We start from the raw sequence: 17,469 nt of genomic DNA on the forward strand, positions 1-17,469 counted from the left end.
CCAACTTTAGTGCTTGGTTCAACAAGAATATTTTTTCTGGATTAAGCTAAAAGGCACAATTTATTAACCACCAAAGAAAATGTGGACTATCCAAAACACAAGGGAAACCATTAAAAAAACTGGGATCAAGGTTTTAAGATAATGAAATATCAAAAATTCTAATTAAGTCACAATCAATATGTTTTACACTAAAATTCTAAATTACTTTAAAAACTCTTCAGACTTGCCATATATTAGAAATAATATTGACTATTCAATTATTGTTTTAGTAAAAGAAAATAGAAAACATAATTTCAAAGGAAAAAAGCCATTAAAAATAGACATGAAGTGATGAATTCAACTAATTAATTCTATATTAACAGCAATGTTCATACCTGAGGCAATCTCCCTTGAACCAAAGGGCATTTTTCTTACAGGACATCCCTTTCCCTAAAATTAAAGACACAGGGAGAAAAAAGTTAATTGTATACTTTTAAAAACCAATGTTGAACCTAGCACAGACATGGTTCCACACACCCCCAGAAATATGTTAATGGACCTAATTTCAAGACAAATTTTAAATACAGCTGCAAAGATCTCTCCAGAACCCAAATTATATATTTTTTCCTTCAGATTAAAAGTGACCTGTAATTAAATACTACATTTGTAAGAGGACCACACCCAAATCTATCTAAATACTGTGGCTTAAATGCATAAATCTCAACTGCTGTTAACTTCAACTTCTAAATAGCAGAAATTTGCCAGTCTGCTCCCTAAGCCACATTGTAAGAAAACACCAGAAAAGGCATTTAAGATAACGGCACCTTTTTTTACAAAATACAATTTCTATTGCATTTCCATGCTTACATCTAGCCCAGAATATTTCCCCTGCTTTTAAAACAGAGTTTTCACTGATTGTAAAATTATTAAGAACCAGCTTACCCAAGCACAACCTAGAACTTAAAAAGGAATAGGAAAAGAACATAAACTTGTGTTACATTTGAAAATGGCAGCATCAAGAATCTGATCTTGCCATGTAAAACTATAAAAACCTAAAAATTTAAAAATTCATATGCACAATGGTTCAGTGATTTCCACCTTTAATAACTCCTTTAAAAACACCTGATACAAAACATTTGTTCCTTAGAATGGTTTTACAGGATATGGCTTAGATTGTTCCAATTTCTGCTTCTCCCATTCCCTTTCTCTGCAGAGAGCTTCCAGTGACAACCTAAATGCAGGATCAGTAGGAGAGCAGGGCAGTGGGGAAATCTGGCTTGAGCACAGAGATGTGGTGCTCACAGTGCCATTTTTCCAGCCCAGGCTTTTCAAATATCAGCTTCTGCAGGTGAAACCCATTTGTCGGAGTCTGAGCTGGAGTCTGTGAGATCCATACAGTCATTCTTCTCTGCCCAACTATTTCCATAAGACAATGGTGCTCTCCTTACACCCAGACACTTCTCATTTCTTCCCTGTTCTGGCTAGGCAGTCTTTTCCCTTTTGGTCAAGGAATAGCCTGCAGTAATGAGGAGTTTCTCAATCACAACTTTTGGCTACAACAAACCCAGGGCCCGGCACACTCTGCCATTCTCTGACATGTTTGCACTGTCCTTTTCAGCAATTCTTTTCCAAAAGACACCTACCACAGGACTCATTTGGAGTTTGGTCTGGCATCTTTTTCTTCTGACCTTCTCTGGAGAAGATGAATTCCTATCAAAACTTTCAGTGCGTAAGACTGACAGTCCTATTCCTTCATCTTTTACATTTCCTTTGTCTGGTGAGGACAGCACAGTTCTGTCTTTATGGACATGGTGCAGGAGAAAAAAGACCAATTATTCACAAAAATTATATTGGGGAAAAAAAACCAAACCAAAAACAAAACAACAAACCTTATTATAGTGTATTACTTCTCTCTCACATGTAATCCAAAATTAACTTAATCATCCAGTTTTGCTACTGCCATGCAAAGAAGCACATGACCTATGATGCAGCTCCAGTTGTTATAAACAATCTGGCTTAAGCATGAGACAGAACTTGAAATAATAATTACATAACTATTTAAAGAAATTAATTTAAACAGGAAACTGATATTTTCAGCTGCATTATTAGAAAAATTTAAATGTGCTCATTTTGACATATTTGGTAAACTATACTCATTATGTTGCTGCTCCACTACAGAATGAGATTGGATTATCATTCTGCATGCTTACATAATTAAAATTCATATAAATATCTTCTACTTAGAAAAAACCATATTTACCTGGACTTAAAACTGGCTTGAAGAACTCTGTAATCAACTGGTTTCTGAAGAGAAAACATAATTTTATCTTTATAAAAGAACAATAAATAAATGCCCATTCACTGAATGTTACATAATTCAAAAAACCTGTAAATTACTTCTACAGGTGTTCTTTAATGACAGCAGCTCTTATTTCTGATAAATCAGAAAAAGCATCATCATTGTCTTTACCTTCTAGCCTTCACTCTGCTTGGCTAAAGAAGTTAAACCTGTCAGTTTCCTCACTCAAACTGTTTTTTTTAATAATCCTGGTAAATCTTAACCACCCTTCCACCTTCAACTAAACTGTCCTGAATGGGACTGACCTCACCTGCACCCAGGATCCTAGGTGAGACCTCAGCAGCACATTACATGGTGACATGATGTCATTTAACAACCTCCCCATGTCCACCATCACTCCGAGCTGCTAACCCAAGCCAGCATCCATCTCAGCCAGCTCCCAACAGAGAGCAGCCAACAGTCACCTAGAGGCAATCACTAGCTTTAAATCAGAGGTCTTATCTCTGCCAAGAGCAAGTGGGACATGAGAACACCAGGGCATTCTCCACTGAAGAATATCGCTTCTAAAAATGGGCAGATTGGCTGAACAACAGAAGACATCAGAATCTGTGAACTCGGTGTGTATCTCTTCCTCCACACAGCTTGCTAATGACTCTAAGGCTGTGCTGAGCGCCTGCTCTGCAAGTGTCTCCACGTTCAAACAAAGTATTGATGTGAGCACGATTGTTGCAAGAACAGCAGGGGTTGGTTCCAGGTTTTGTTGTCTTTCTGCACCTTCCAAGGCAAAGATACATTGTAATTGCCTGAGTAACAGTGATAACAAAGGCAAAATCTACTTACTCCAGAAACTAAGCTAACATATGCAAGTATCCATACACGACTGTGTCCCCAAAGATTCAGTAACCACATTGGAAGTTTAGGGCAGAAGAACCCACTGTGGTTGTTTTTATCAGGACTGTGGGCAGAATATGAAGATGCCAAACTTCAAAAAATGAAATTAATTTGGATCTAATTTTGAATCTTTCTTTAAGCTTGTAATCATCACTTTTGCATTTTGTGACACAGCTTTTGCATTGTTAGCACCTACAGAAATACAAAGACCTGTTTATAAAGCACTGATACTTCTTAAATCACGATACTGGCAAGCACTGATATTTGAAGATACTGTAACTCAGTGAAAAGTAACCTGTAATCAGAATCTGTGGGCGCACAAAACTGGGTTTGGCTTACCAAAGAAAGCAGAGAAGCTACTTGTCAAAGACTGGCTGCCTCCAGCTTGTCCCAGCTCAGTTTGACATAGGGAAAAAATAAGTGTGTTCTTCCCACACACTACAGCAACAGTGTTAAATTTTGGATACTAGGCTCTCAACTCCATTAGACAGGTTTACTGGCACACATCAGTTGCCTGGTGGTAGCTTAAGCTGGTGCCTCAAAAAAAGGGACCACAAACAGAAATCCCTGGGCAACCTAAACTACCCACCAGTCCAGACCAACAGCGATTTTAGGGTCGGGGCTCTTGTCAGTCTTCCCTGGTTCACTGTTTGTGCTCTGTGGTCATATTCACACCCTCTCAGTTTCAGGGGGAGTTTCAGTTGGTTCTGTGTTCCATGTTGTAAATGAGGTTGTTACTGTTCATGTACCACTATTTATGGGCTGTCCACTCCAGCTATTAATTATAAAGTAATATTTAAGCCATTAACATTGTCTAGTCTAACTGTAAATGTTCAGGTTGTTAGCCCCAGGTTTTTCTATAATCCATCTCTGATTACTCAGCAGAGCCTTGTAGTTCAAGTAAAGTTCAGCTTGAGACCTAACAACTCTTGCTGCTTCTATCACTCAGCTACTTTCAAATAAGAGAAAAATTGCAGCACACAGGATCCCCATATTTCAGTTCAGCAGAAGAGCCAAAGACTCAAACGCAGGTTTATTCACTGTTATTGCTGCTGACCAATTTGTTTTTCTGCCCTAGACCTCCTTGCACTCCTCACTGGCCTCACCTGCTCACAGCAAAGCCCTCTCCACCTCGCATTCCTCAGGACACACCCAGTGCTTGCTTGGGTTGCTCTCAAGCTGCGAAACCATCCAGTGCCCAGAGCTTTCCACACTGCCTATCCTTCCAAATCCTTCCTCTTTCCCTGACTGAGCAACTGTACTTCTTTCTTCCCCATTAAAGCCCCAGCTGCACATGAAGCACTGCTGGCAGGCAACATCTCATCTTCAGTTACCACCCAGATCCCTCTCTGCACCTACACCTTGAAGACAAGCTGGGCAGGACAGAAATGTTAAAGGTCATTGACTCAAACAAGCAATACTGCTGAGGCCCAGGTTTGCACCCCCAATGGAAGGGGAGAGAAGAGGGGTTTTGTGTGTGGAGTTGACATCTCTGATGGGCCTAAGATGGGAGAGGGTGTACCCCCACATCCAGAGCATGACCACAAGCTGGGGCTTGAGCCAGACAAGGGACAAGGAAGATAAGGCACAGACAATGCAGAGGTGGGAAAATGCTTTTTATCACACCAATGTCCTCCCTTACACAACTGACTCAGGTGTAAAACAGCAGCCCCCACCCAGGGGGAGGCATTGGCATATTCACACTCAGGCTGAAGGTATTTATCCCTTCTGATAAGGCATAATGGGAGAAAACATGATGCGAGAAGCACCGGCCTAAGATGGGGTCATAAACCATCAAAGACGCCCAAAGTGCCCCCAGACTCATTTCTGGAGCCTTGTAACAGACAGTGCTAAATTCACCCTCTCCAAGGGAGGCACCTGGGCATTCCCACCTGAACATCCATTAACCCACTGAGCTCTACGTTTTGGGGCCTTCCCACATCCCTGACTGATCCAGACTGCAAGTTCCACTTTGGCCAGCAGACATCGGAATTGCAACAATCAAATCTCATCACTGGATCCATGGTGGTGATATCTCTGCAATCTACTCCTATCCTTGCCTTTTCTTTCTTTTCCTTATTTATTTCATTAAGTGGTATCTTTTTATATTGTCCTATTACTAGAGATAATAACCAAAATGGCTACATTTCCATTGCAACCTCATTTCCATTGCAATCCTAAAATAAACCCTATGTGTGCATATATATAAACACCAGGTATTCAGTGTTCTTTCTCCCTAATCTGCCCCAAGGGACCGATTAACAAGAACCTCAGTTACTCTGGCCTCCAGGGCAGCTTGTAACAAAACCAAAACCAAAAACCAAGGCCTTTGCCATCTCTGTCCTTGTTTCCACAGCCACTGATTCCAAATGGCTGCTTATGTCCTTCCCATATTGCTCTTTTTGCTGTCTTTTATTATAAATCCAAGAGCTTTGTAAGAGTCTCTGTTTATTCCATAATTATACAAAACAACAGGGAATGAAGGCACTTCCCCTCTCCCTCAAGTGTAATTTGAATGAAGATATGGTGAGTGATTTGTCTTAGGCAGCTTGTTTGGAAGTGCTTATCCACCAATATTTTCTCCTTTGCATTTGTAACTCTGCTTTTCGGAGTGCAAGGGCTAGGAACTGTCCAGCCAAGGTTCTGTATTGCGTCTCAGACAAGGAAGTGTACTAGAAACTTCAGACAAAAGCAAAGGGTGGGGAAAAGAAAAAAAGAAAGAATTCAATACAGTACAAGGAAGGACGTGAAAAAGAACTGGGCTGTCCAACTTGCCTTTCACATACATGTGAAATACAAAGAGAAATGTGATTTTCTATGTGAATGGGGCCATAACTGTTCACAAATAGTTCACAGGAGAATCTCAACCCTTTAGTAGAAGGTTACTGTGTTTCACTCTTTTGCTAACATGAAAATCACAGTTGTTTAATGTATCTTTCTGAACCCCTATACAGCTCTGGTTAACACTTTTCAGCAATATATATAAATTCAGCAAGATCTTTTATCCCAAATAAAAACTATCACACCATATTTTGTGAAATCTCAGCTCGGATGAGACACCAAGGAGACCACTAAAAATCCAAAAGAAAATGCAAAACCCATAAATACATTATCTGACCCAACAACAGAAAAAAGCTGCACAACCAGGAGATGAACCTAACAGACCTTTCAGGCCTTTCAAAAATAAGGACACAGCCTGCATGGAAGAGGGAAGGAGGAAATACTTTCACTTGTCTTGAAAAACAAGCCCCTAAGCATTTCATAAAAGCTGTTACTGTTTACAGCCATATTCGTGGTTATCTCTGGCTGGATAAAAACTATCCTTTTAAAAAGCTGTGTTGGAAACACTAGCAATAGCTCCAAGATAGCACATTCTCATAACATATGAGTAAACTACAAAAAGCTACTACATCTTTGATAACAGAGCATCTTGAAAAGCTCTGTAAAAATAACCAAAAAAAAGCAAACAAACAAAAACAAAGAAAGAAAAAAACAAAAACAAACAAACAAAAAAACCCCAGCCAAAACAGAAACTCAGATAGAAAAACTCAGTCTTTTAGACAACTGCAACAAAACCGAAATTACAGTTTCGATTCACTTTCTTGGGCAAAAAGTAAGATTGAAAAAGTGAACTTTTACCCTGTGCCCTTCTTTTTAAATGACAGTGCCATCAAAACAGAGGATCTGAACAAAGTAAGGTGCTACTCACAGCATAAGAAAAGTATGACTTGTCTCATTCTGCAAGAAACAACAAAGCAGCCTCTGAAAAGCCTCAAATCCTTGGCAGAATTTGAGTTTCTAGTTAGCAGACAAGTTTGTCGAGTCTATGAGCACTGTCACCGGCAGCCCGTGTTTTCCCTGGGCACGGTCCCCCAGCACCGTTAGGCGCAGCTCCCGGCCGGAGCAGGTTCGGGAGCTGAACCGACGCCCCCAGTTCTCGGTTAGACCGAACCGCTGCCGCCGCCCAGCTCCGCAGAGGGCTGGGTAACGCCAGGGCAGGGCGGGGAGGGCACCCGGGGACGGCCCCGGCATCCTGAAGGATGCGCTGGAAATGCCAGCCTGAACTTCGCCGGGCACTCCCTTCAGACTCCGGGACGCTGCCAGACGCCTCGGCCAACGAACAGCGGCACCACGAGCCGGTTCCGATGAGGAGGCCCCGGCCGGGCCCCTCGGCGGCTGGAACACCGGGGCCGGCTCCCGGCGATGCTCCCGGGGAGGCCCCGGTAACTCTCGCCGAGCCGACCCCCGCCACCCGCCCTGGGCGGCGCGGCGCACGCCGGCAGCCGGGGCGCCCCCCTAGGCGGGCTCGGTGCCCGGCGACGACCGCGACCGCTCCTCTCCCGCGCCCCGCCCGTACCTGCAGTCCTGAGCCGCCTCTCTGCCCGCGGCCGCCGGCGTAACATGGCGGCGGGACATGGCGAAGGGAGGGCCCGGAGACGGCAGGCCCTCGCCGAGCGGCCGGGTCATGGCACGGGCGGCACGGCGGGGCCCGAGCGGTGGAGGGGAGCGGCCGCCGCCGGCAGCATCGCCAGGAGCGCGGCTCGAACGCCCCACACGGCCGGAACGCCCAGCGCGGCCGCAGGTCACGGGCAGGAGCTAACGGGCTCCGCTCTTCCTTTTTTTTCTTTTTCAATGGGCTCAGACGCTGATTGGCTGAGAGGCTGCAGCAGCTGCGTGTCCCATTGGTTTCTTTCCACTGGGGGCGGGACGGGAAGCCGGATCGTGGCTGTGATTGGCTGCCGGGGAGCGCAGAGCGGGAGCGCCGTTCCGGGAGGAAGGGTTGTTTGGCGCCTTGGTCTCGTGCTTGTCCCCCGCCCGCGCTGCCGCTCTCTGATTGGTGCGCTCGGGGCGGGCCCCGCCCCCGCCGCTCCCGGGCGCTCCCGGTGTTCTCCCGGTGTTCTCCCGGTGTTCTCCCGGTGTTCTCCCGGTGTCCCGGGCGGGGACACTCCCGGGTTTCGGCCACGAGCAGAAGCGTCCTGCGAGCAAAGCGCCACGGACCGCCACCGAGCTGCAGGCCGTGCGGCTTGCGCTGAGTCTGAAAGGAGATCCAGGCTGCGCATTCTTCTCCAGAGCCGCGAGACAAGGTGGGAAGGCAAAAAAGTTGGAATGGGAGTAACTTTTCCAAAATCACCACTAAAGCCTGTGCCTGCCCGTCCTCAGCCTGCTATGCAAGATTCCCTCTGTGCCTGGACTTCGCCCAGAAAAGGCATCCTGAGTGGAATCCCGTGTCCTGCACCACCACCTGGCAAACATTTTGGACAAAATCTTGGACTAGGTAACTGAAGAAACAGAGCTGCCAGCTTAGAGAACGCAGTACGGCTATCTGTAATATTCTGTGTAAATTCACATATTTACACAGTCTGTAAAAACCAGCAGTATCAAAAAGTTGCTTTAGCAGTTCAAACCAGGCACTGCACACATAGGAGATATTCTTTATACATATGTATTGGGCTTTTTGTTGGAGGTTTTGTTTAGCACTTTTCCCAAGAGTGGATATGACCAAAGCCACTGTTTTCTTGGTGTTTTCCTTGGATTCAGAAGCACCAGGAGACAGCTGACTCAAATGAAAAGGAGTGACCCACCCCACGTCCCTTCTCACACACTACTTTAGGCTGGCCTAGGGAAAGGCTGCAAAGCAGAAGTAACAGTAACACAGAAAGGGAAGCACAGGACAACATAAGCAAATGTTTTTTGAACACCCGAATAGCTGAGTCTGCCCTGTGCTATGCACCCCACCCCCTTTCACCATGCCCATCCCTCAGTCTCTGTTTTTCAAAAGCTTTGAGCCGTGTAATTTCTGCTCTCTTAAACTCAGCCTCAAAAGCATAAAACACTAGCTGCCATCACAACATGCACCTTGCTTCTTCCTTGCTTGGGCCCCTCCTAACACAAATCCTGCCCTCAGCTGCAAGCTCTCTGCCCAGGGACCACCTATGACTATGATGTTTTCTGGAGTGGATCCCACTGTTAGACAACACACTTCTAGACCCACTATGCACAACACTACAATAAATCCATGTTCGTGCTGTGTGTAACTTCCTTGAGCAACAAATGAAGAACAGCTTGACTTGCTGTCATATAGATTTGTTTGAAAAGACAGTAGTGTATATCTGAAGTACCATTAATAAAGTATTAAAGTTTCATGCCCAGTGTTATGCAGGAATTCCAGAAATATTTTTAACACATTGAAAGAGCAGATGAAATTGAAGTCCTATAAACATTTGCTTTCTCATTCAAGTTTAATATTTTAACCATGGAAAATGGCAATAAACATAGAAGCATTTCTACAGTTAAGTCACCTTAAAGAGTTTCTAAAAGACAACCAAGGAGTTGGATCAGAGCAGCTTTGACAGAACATCCAATTCCAGCACTGGTGATGGCAAGGTGAAGCTGTTTATCATGGGAAGTAAAGATGCATTTCTGAAGTGGCAGAGGATGGTGAAACTCTCCTATAACCTAGAATAAAAGCAAACACAAGCAGTGAGGCTGCAAAAGGAAGATTTTGCTAGGGAACCACAGGGAGTGGCAGGTAAGAGCACAGACTGGTATTGTCATAAGTTACCCCAGTGAAGTACAAAGCTGTGTTTCGTGTCAGGTACATACAGCCAACGTGTGTATTTGTGATTGCAATATGTGTGGAAACAGACCATGGGACAGTTATAGAGACAAATTCTAATAATAACTGAGGAAAGTAACCTTTGAACCTATCCTTTGTTTGCAACTAACCTTTCTAAGTCTTAAGTTGATTTAGGAGCATTTGAATTAAAGCTTTAAGGATGTTGCTTTTTGACAGGAACTTTCTGCTTGAAGCTAAGCCTTAAAGAGTTTTGCAATAATAACCATTTGAAGTATAATTTTATAATATTGCTTGTAGTAAGGATCTTTGAAACTATAGCTTTAGAATATATAAAAAGGAAATATGCTTATCTCACGCATTAACAAAACAGGGAAAAGCAGCTTGAGAAAGGAAGATGAACACCAACTCAATGATTAATAGTTTCAACCAAGGGAAGCTGAACATCACTGTTATGAGATTTATAGTTCTTGCAATCAAAAGGTGGACCCACATCTGGAAGCTGGACCTCAACAGATGGGAGACTTCTTTCTTCTTTCAGAAGCTGGACCCCCTACATCTGGGGATACATCCTGAGAAAAACTAAGTCACAATAACGTATAGAATTGTGATGTAAAAACTGGGGATAGAAACTGCTGAGAAAGCTTATGAGTTCCCCTATAAATACCTGTAAGCCCCAACTATCAGTGTGGGGTTGGAGGGAAAACTTCCCCCACTGTACCCAGCACTGCCCATACTTTACCATATTAGTTAATAAATTGATTGCTGCTTGAATATTGGCCTAGTCAAGCTTCTCATTTATAACACCCCCTTGAGATTAAGTGTTTTAAATTGCTTTTTCCCCATACAGGACCCAGTCTGTGTGGAAACAGATCAACCAATGTTTATTAGCATACCTTTTATTAAATTGTTGTAGTCTACTTATTAATAGCAGCTCATTATCCAGACAGTAAATTCAGTTATTCTGTCAGGAGTCACACACATGCCATCACTCATAGTTACCCAGTAGGGATGGAAAAGCTGATCATTGTGGTTTTCTCAGATACACACAGATGTGCCACTGGTTTCAGGGTCAATGCTCAGAAAGAAAAAGGAAATGTTTAAAGATTTTCATTGTTTTTCCTGGGAGAACACAGATACTGAAAAAAGTTGTGGAACTGATGGAAGGGATAAAGCCCAGTGCCATGTGGAAGTGCTCTGATATAGGCAGCCATTACTCTTTGTGCTGCACATGTAGAGGAGACTGCTGAGCACTATGCAGGCTGGGGGTTTCTATGTAGAAAAACACTTATTTTGAAACCAGAATAATAATGTTTTCTTTAGGCTTAGGCTGGTTTCCTCTGACTGAATCGTAGACCTGAGCACAAAGCCAGGAGCATGGCAGCACCTCCCATGAACATGTCTGAGCCAAGCCTGTGTAAACTCATCAGGGTGATGTACTCTTCCAGGCACTTCCACACTCAGCCTCCTGCCTGGGGTTGCCTCAGCTGCTCTTTGTTCCTTCATCACCAATTTGCTGTGTGGTTTTGGCACAGCCACAAATTACAGCAGAGTTCAGATACAGACATTTATTGCTTGGCATTCCTGGTTTCCTTTCCTTCCACCTTTCTGGAGAAAAGATTCCCTTTCTCACTAATTCCCAGCTGTTATCCAATCAGATACTCCCTGCTGTGCATTGCAGGAACCAATTTACACCTCCTTTACCAAGCAGACACTGATACCTTGACATGCAGCTCATGGAGCAGAAGACTAAACTTGGCTTTAGGTATACATCTGGAGAGAATATTTATGGTACCACTTTCAATTGCAATAACAGTTTAATCAGTGGAGAGGGTTTGTATCTCAAGGTTGTGAAGTATATGTGTTTTTCAGAGCCTACTTCACCCGTGGAATTGTAATATGGAACTCAACTGGCACACCAGTTCCTTCTTTTGACTGGACAAAAAGCTGGCAGCACTACACTGATATGTCAAGAGGAGAGAGTGTGTAGAAAATCTGTCTGAACATAGTAATTCTACTACATTAATATACATTTACTATCAGTACATAGTTTGCTCACTTTAACTAACACTAATGGTTCTCCTGACACACATACCTATTCCCACAACCATTTTCAAATCAGTCTTGGTCAGTTAAATTTCATCTATTCTATTTCTGACCTTTTATTTGTTCATGTATTTCGAAGTTGTGAGTTCCAGGTCTCTCAATACTTAAAGTTTCATTGGCAATAACCATGCAACCACACACACAAAATTCCTTGGTCATGACTACAAGGAAAAGTCTGGTTTATAGCTTAAGCAAATCAAAAATGGAAATGGCCTTCACCGGTGGCCTTTTCAGCAGACATCCATGATGTTAGCATTCACCAAAGCTAATTCCTGTCCTTGATGCTCCCTTTCCATGGAGGCTGTCTCTGGGTAAGCTTCTGTTAATCACTGATTCTTTCTGTAAAGATTAATTGTTCTTGACACAAAGGTCAAACACAAAAAGAAAAGATGAGGGACAATCCACTGCTAGCAGGCAGTGAAAAGGGCTTTCCTTCAGCAGCTTATTATTGTTTCTCTGGCCTCTTTTCCAGAACTTGAACATGTTGCTCTCTGCTTAAAAAGCAACTAAAATTTTAGTTGGTGGGTTCAGTTAGCTAACCAAGTTGCCAAACCCCTCTTGTCTTCTCCCACTTACACGTTATGCTGTGACGAAGCTCTCAAAGATATTACTTTTGCAAAGATTGAGGGAATTCCTGAATCAGCCTTACATATTAGAATCCTTTCACAATCAGAGTTCTGATGAAGCTAGGGACTGCTCAGCTTTCAGAATAATTAACAGGGAGATGCCTGCTGGGACAGGGGAAAAAGAGTCCCAGCCTCCATCAGAGGTAAGCAGACAGGACATGTGACGTCTGGCCAAAATGAGCAAACCCTGTTATATTTCAAAAGCTAGACATGCAATCACTCAGTAAACCCCCTTACACTGGCTTTTAATCTAAGTTCCATGTCTGTGAGTGAACAAATGGAAGGCTATATTTCAAAAGTGGCACACACTAGCAAATCTTCTTTAAAGGGCCTTTTATTTAGTAACCAGATAAGTCTGCAGGACCAGCCAGTTCACCTAGAAGCCAGGGAGCCTCACAGCTGTTACTTCAGTGAGGAAAAGGCATCATCACAGCTTGGTGAGAGGGGAAGATGTTTTGCAAAAGCAGAAGAGAGTTAGATGTTAAGAGGAAAAGTTGTTGCCACCTTGCCTAAGACCTACAGAGGAAGAAGCAAGATTCTTAGGGAGACAAATTCACTGCAATAAGTTGGACTTCTTAAGTAAATTACATGCTAAAAATTGGTTCAAACCAGCTCAAAAACTAGATCTAGCATCATCAAGAGGAACCCAAAATATGGAACAAGGATTTGAAAGCCAGCATCACATCCTTAGTGCGAGCAGTCCTCATGCGTTTTGACACGTCTTGGAGTCCACAAGCATGACGGTGTGAAAATGTGAGTTAAACACGTGATAGTGAGTGAGGAAATTAAGTTCTCTTTAAACTAACTTCCCTTTTCATTAAGAAACACACTGAATCTTGTTACATTAATTTTTTTACAGGTATGGGCCAGCAAGTGTAGCACACATCTCATCTTCCCAGAGCCTTGTATGCTTTAGAAGACCCTCCCAGTCTAGCACTCCGGCCAGCTCCCCCATCCTGGCCCATATCAGATGGCAGGGATGAGTCCTAGCCTCTTCCTTGGATGTCTAAAGCCAAATCACTGCTAGAAATACACAAAACTGGACACCACAGTTCTGGGGCTGGCCAGAACCATTTCCACTTAAAAAAGATCCAGTATTGCTACAGCACACCACTAATTGCTGTCCTCTTAATTCCCTCGAGAAATTCAGTTTTCCCAAAGAACAAAGTGCAAACCCTTTCACCACAGGAGCCCCACTACAGCAGAAATATCTGTCCCCATACCCACAGGACAAACTTCTGTTCACACAGGAAGAAGAGGGGTTCCCCCTTACATACAGTTCAGATTGGATGTGACCTGCAGATCATTTCTGGCAGAGCTGTTGCTGAACAGCCACTCTCCATCTGAGAGTCTTGCAGTGCATTGTGTTAACTCACTGCAATTCTTTGTGCCATGCATCAGTGCATTCCTGAGACCATTCCTCAAGATAACTTTTAACCCTGACTGTTTTCCAGGGCTCACTATCCCTCTCAAATTCACAGCAGTTTAACAAACATACTCCACATAGTTTCAGGCCACTGTGTGGACTCTTGATGAAACATATGAATGCCCTTGAACACTGGACAGGCTCCTGGAAAAAATTAGGCAATAAATCCTGCTCTTCTGGCAACATGCCCTCAGTAACTCACCTTAAGCAGGAGTGAGCACAGGGGAGGTAGAGATGGCCAGGAACTGGTGCAATTGAGGTGCACAAACTGGTGCAAAAAAATCTCACATCAATTTTGCAGGCTACAAGTCAAGACAGACAGGCACCTAAATGCACATGGCACATGCACAAATAGGCAAATATACCTAGCCAAATTCTGCTCCAGAGGGCCACACTGTTGGGGATTTCTGAGCTTGTAGCTTCAAAGTGGTTTCAGGTGTACTTATGTTAGCTGGAGTTGCACTTCATGGTGATTATGTGTAAATACACTGTAGTGACCAAGTCCCAGGGTAATCAGGCAGCAAAATGCAGCACAGCATTTGAAGAAATAAACCTGCTTTTTGCAAATGTTGGATTAGCAGGGCATAGTGACAACTAAGTTAAAGTGATAAGTCAAATAGTAGAAGAACATAAGCACACTTAAATCTCAAGTGACACCTGTCAGAGAGAAAATTGAGGCAACACTTGTTATGCCAATTATTCTCCCACTATTGAATATTATCACTAGATGTACACACATTCAGTAGCTGCAGCTTGGCTAAAAAGGAGAGATGGTTCCCCCCATGCTCTACTTCATGTTTTCATCATTCTGAGCATTGCTAAAACAGGGTCTCTCCACCACAGCTTCCTGCTTCCAACCAAACCTTCCAGAGGGACACTGCAGAACAACCTTGGGACACCCTTAGGCCTTTTTATCAGTGTCATCCTTTTCACTTAATGATGAACTGTTGACTCTGGCATCTACATAAACACCCTGTGATGATCCAGAGGTCAAACCCTGAGCTAAGACAAACTGGCACACTTTTAAAATAAGCGTTGGGAAATATGAGTGACCTTCCAAAACATGCATTGGCATTTTAATCCTTAGAAACTTCATTTGTAGGTACAAGGTCAGTATTTGCAAAAGGCTGGCTGAGTCTGATTATCTGAATATCATCTCTGATAAAGAAATGGTTTGGAGCTCAGCTATGCCTTTAATTTTATATTGTGCAACAGCCACAGTTTATAATTAACTTGTAATTATTAACATTTACTTATCTTGTTTATTAAAAAAATCCCCAGACTCTTTAAAAATCTGTTTTCTTGTAATAGCCTAGAGGAAATTGAGGCTTTTTTAAAATACACAAAACATGATGCAGCATAAACTCTCTTAGAAAGCATTTCTTCTGTTAAAACTTTGAGATGGTAGAGTTGAGTCACACAAAGCAGGAATCACTTACACAAAAATGTAAAGGTTATAACTTGGCAGGTATCCCTACATTTCCCTCAACTGTGCCAAAGGGATTTCCTTTAATTCCTTCTCAGGGAAGAATTTAACTTTTAACAAGAAGAATAAAATCAATCCAATCGATTAGTTTCATCCATGTTCCTTATCAGCCACAGCAAGACAGCTCATTGCTCTCTGCCTCTGCTAAAGATTGCCACTTCCTCAGCTCTCCTTCCTGGTACTGTAAGCACACCTTCCCCATTTCCATCAAAGTCGTTTTCCCTGGTTTATTCAATAGATCCTTTTGCTAATCCAGATTGTTTTGACTGAAATGAGCATGTGTGTATAGAAACAAAATCTTCCTGCATTTTCCCACCAAAAGCTCCAGCTCATATGGGCTTTCAATTAACTGAGTTTCTGTAAGTTAATTCACCTTTGCCTTAGCTGGGTTGATCCTGCTAGAAACATTTATCTCAAATGGTCTGTCCATGTTCCCTCTCCCTGTCAGCAAACCCTCCAAGAGGATCATTTGCAGTACATGCTTGCTCTTCCTATATTTCTGCCCCCAGAGTGAGCAGCTGTGGCTTTTCAAAGGGAAGGAAGCAAAGCCATCTTCTTGACAGGAAAGGAAAGCATTTTTCACTTTCATACACTCAAAAAAGCTGGATTGCTTCATTATCCTCTGTAACTGTTCTAGTTTTGTTTCTTAGGCAGCTCTGCACACCAGGCTGGCTGTGCTTGGCACTGGTCAGACACAGTGGCCTTTTGCTTTTACCTTGGGGACTGGAAAAGCGTCCCTGAACAAAAGTCTTTGGTGGTAGTTTGGTCCCTGGAAGTGGGCTCTGCTGCAAAATCCCACCTGGAACTTTCCAGCCTCCTCTTCACCATCTAAAGAGGCCCATGTGGGCTTAGCACCACACAGATGTCTTTACAGCCCTGTGGTGAACAGACTGAAAACTCCAAATAACCCCAAGGCAACAAGAAGTTTCTATATTTCAACAGAACCAGTTCCCTGCCCTGCTGCATTACAGGGTGTGAGGCAGAAGGCACAAACCAGCTAAGAGAGAAGGATGGGATTTGCTTTTTCCCCAGCAGCAATAGCACTAAACCCCAGCCTTCTGCAAAGCCAAGACAAATTGAAGAAATTTAATTACCATATGCCACATTCCAAAAAGAAAGCAGGTACTGTTCTAGAAGGCATTTTGATTTATTCCTGATATCTATAACACAAACTAATGTTTAGCATCAGAAACCAGACAGACTGAAATGAAAAATAAGAAACAGGAAAAGAGTGGCAGTGGTTAACAAGTAGAACAAATTATCAGGGGAAATGTTGGTTTTCTCATTTCCCAATGTCTTCAGATCTGTCTTTTTTGGAAAAAATATGTACTTTAGTTCAGCATAAATCAGTGGGCTGATGTCAAGAGAAACAGGAAGAAATTGCAAGGCCTGTGAAAGATGGGAGGTCACTCAATGGGGTCTAATGGTCTCTGCCTGTTCTGCAGAGCTGAACTCCAGAACAGGAAATAAAGGATTTCTTTTGCATCCACAGCACACACGTCCTGCACCCGCAGGGCTCCTGCAGGCAGCTGGTGTTTGGTCCCACACGGGTGTTCCCCTGCTGACAGTGCACCCACACTGCTGCTTGTTCAGAGCCACAAGCCAGCTCATGCCACATGCAATTCCCAGCCCTTCTGGTTTTCCCATTCCAGGGCATGAGACAAATTCAGGTCCTTTTCCCTTCTGCTCCACTCAAGCAAGTGTCCTAGACAAAACAGATCCTGGGTGTCCTACACACATTATCTCTCTTTACTATCCCATTATCCCTTTTAGGACAATACAAGTTTTGTGCAGTTTCTTCTATACTTTGGCAGTCAGATTAGACAAGGAACCCACAAGTACCTGTCACTTTTTGGGGCCCCACTTAGATCACCATACTATGAATGTTTCATTCAGCAGAAAAATAGTCTATGCCTCTTGTTTCCCACTAGAATCAGCGAGGTGCTTTTACAAAGCAAATCCTGAATTGTAACTCCCACACCCCTCCAGCTCTTCTCTGATCATTCAGCTCCTGGCACGAGGTAACCAACAGGCAGCACAGCACACACAAGCAACTTGGGAAAGGCCTGAACAGCCTTGTGA

The 17,469-nt window shown here is 43.3% G+C and overlaps 1 protein-coding gene across 2 annotated transcripts in view; it reads right to left on the reverse strand.

Annotated features, from left to right (window-relative positions):
- Window positions 1-7,788, reverse strand: part of SLF2 (SMC5-SMC6 complex localization factor 2) — a 34,817-nt gene extending 27,029 nt beyond the window's left edge. For both annotated transcript variants that reach the window (XM_084210632.1, XM_084210631.1), the window contains exons 1-4: window positions 7,527-7,788; window positions 2,240-2,283; window positions 1,623-1,777; window positions 375-429 (exon numbers count right to left, since the gene is read on the reverse strand). In XM_084210632.1, coding sequence (XP_084066758.1) covers window positions 375-429; window positions 1,623-1,777; window positions 2,240-2,283; window positions 7,527-7,636 — 364 coding nt within the window. In that variant the 5' untranslated portion in view covers window positions 7,637-7,788. The remainder of the gene's footprint in view (window positions 1-374; window positions 430-1,622; window positions 1,778-2,239; window positions 2,284-7,526) is intronic.
- Window positions 7,789-17,469: the final 9,681 nt, after the last annotated feature.

This window comes from Fringilla coelebs, assembly GCF_963513975.1.
Source record: "Fringilla coelebs genome assembly, chromosome: 8".
NCBI classification, from domain to species: Eukaryota; Metazoa; Chordata; class Aves; order Passeriformes; family Fringillidae; genus Fringilla; species Fringilla coelebs.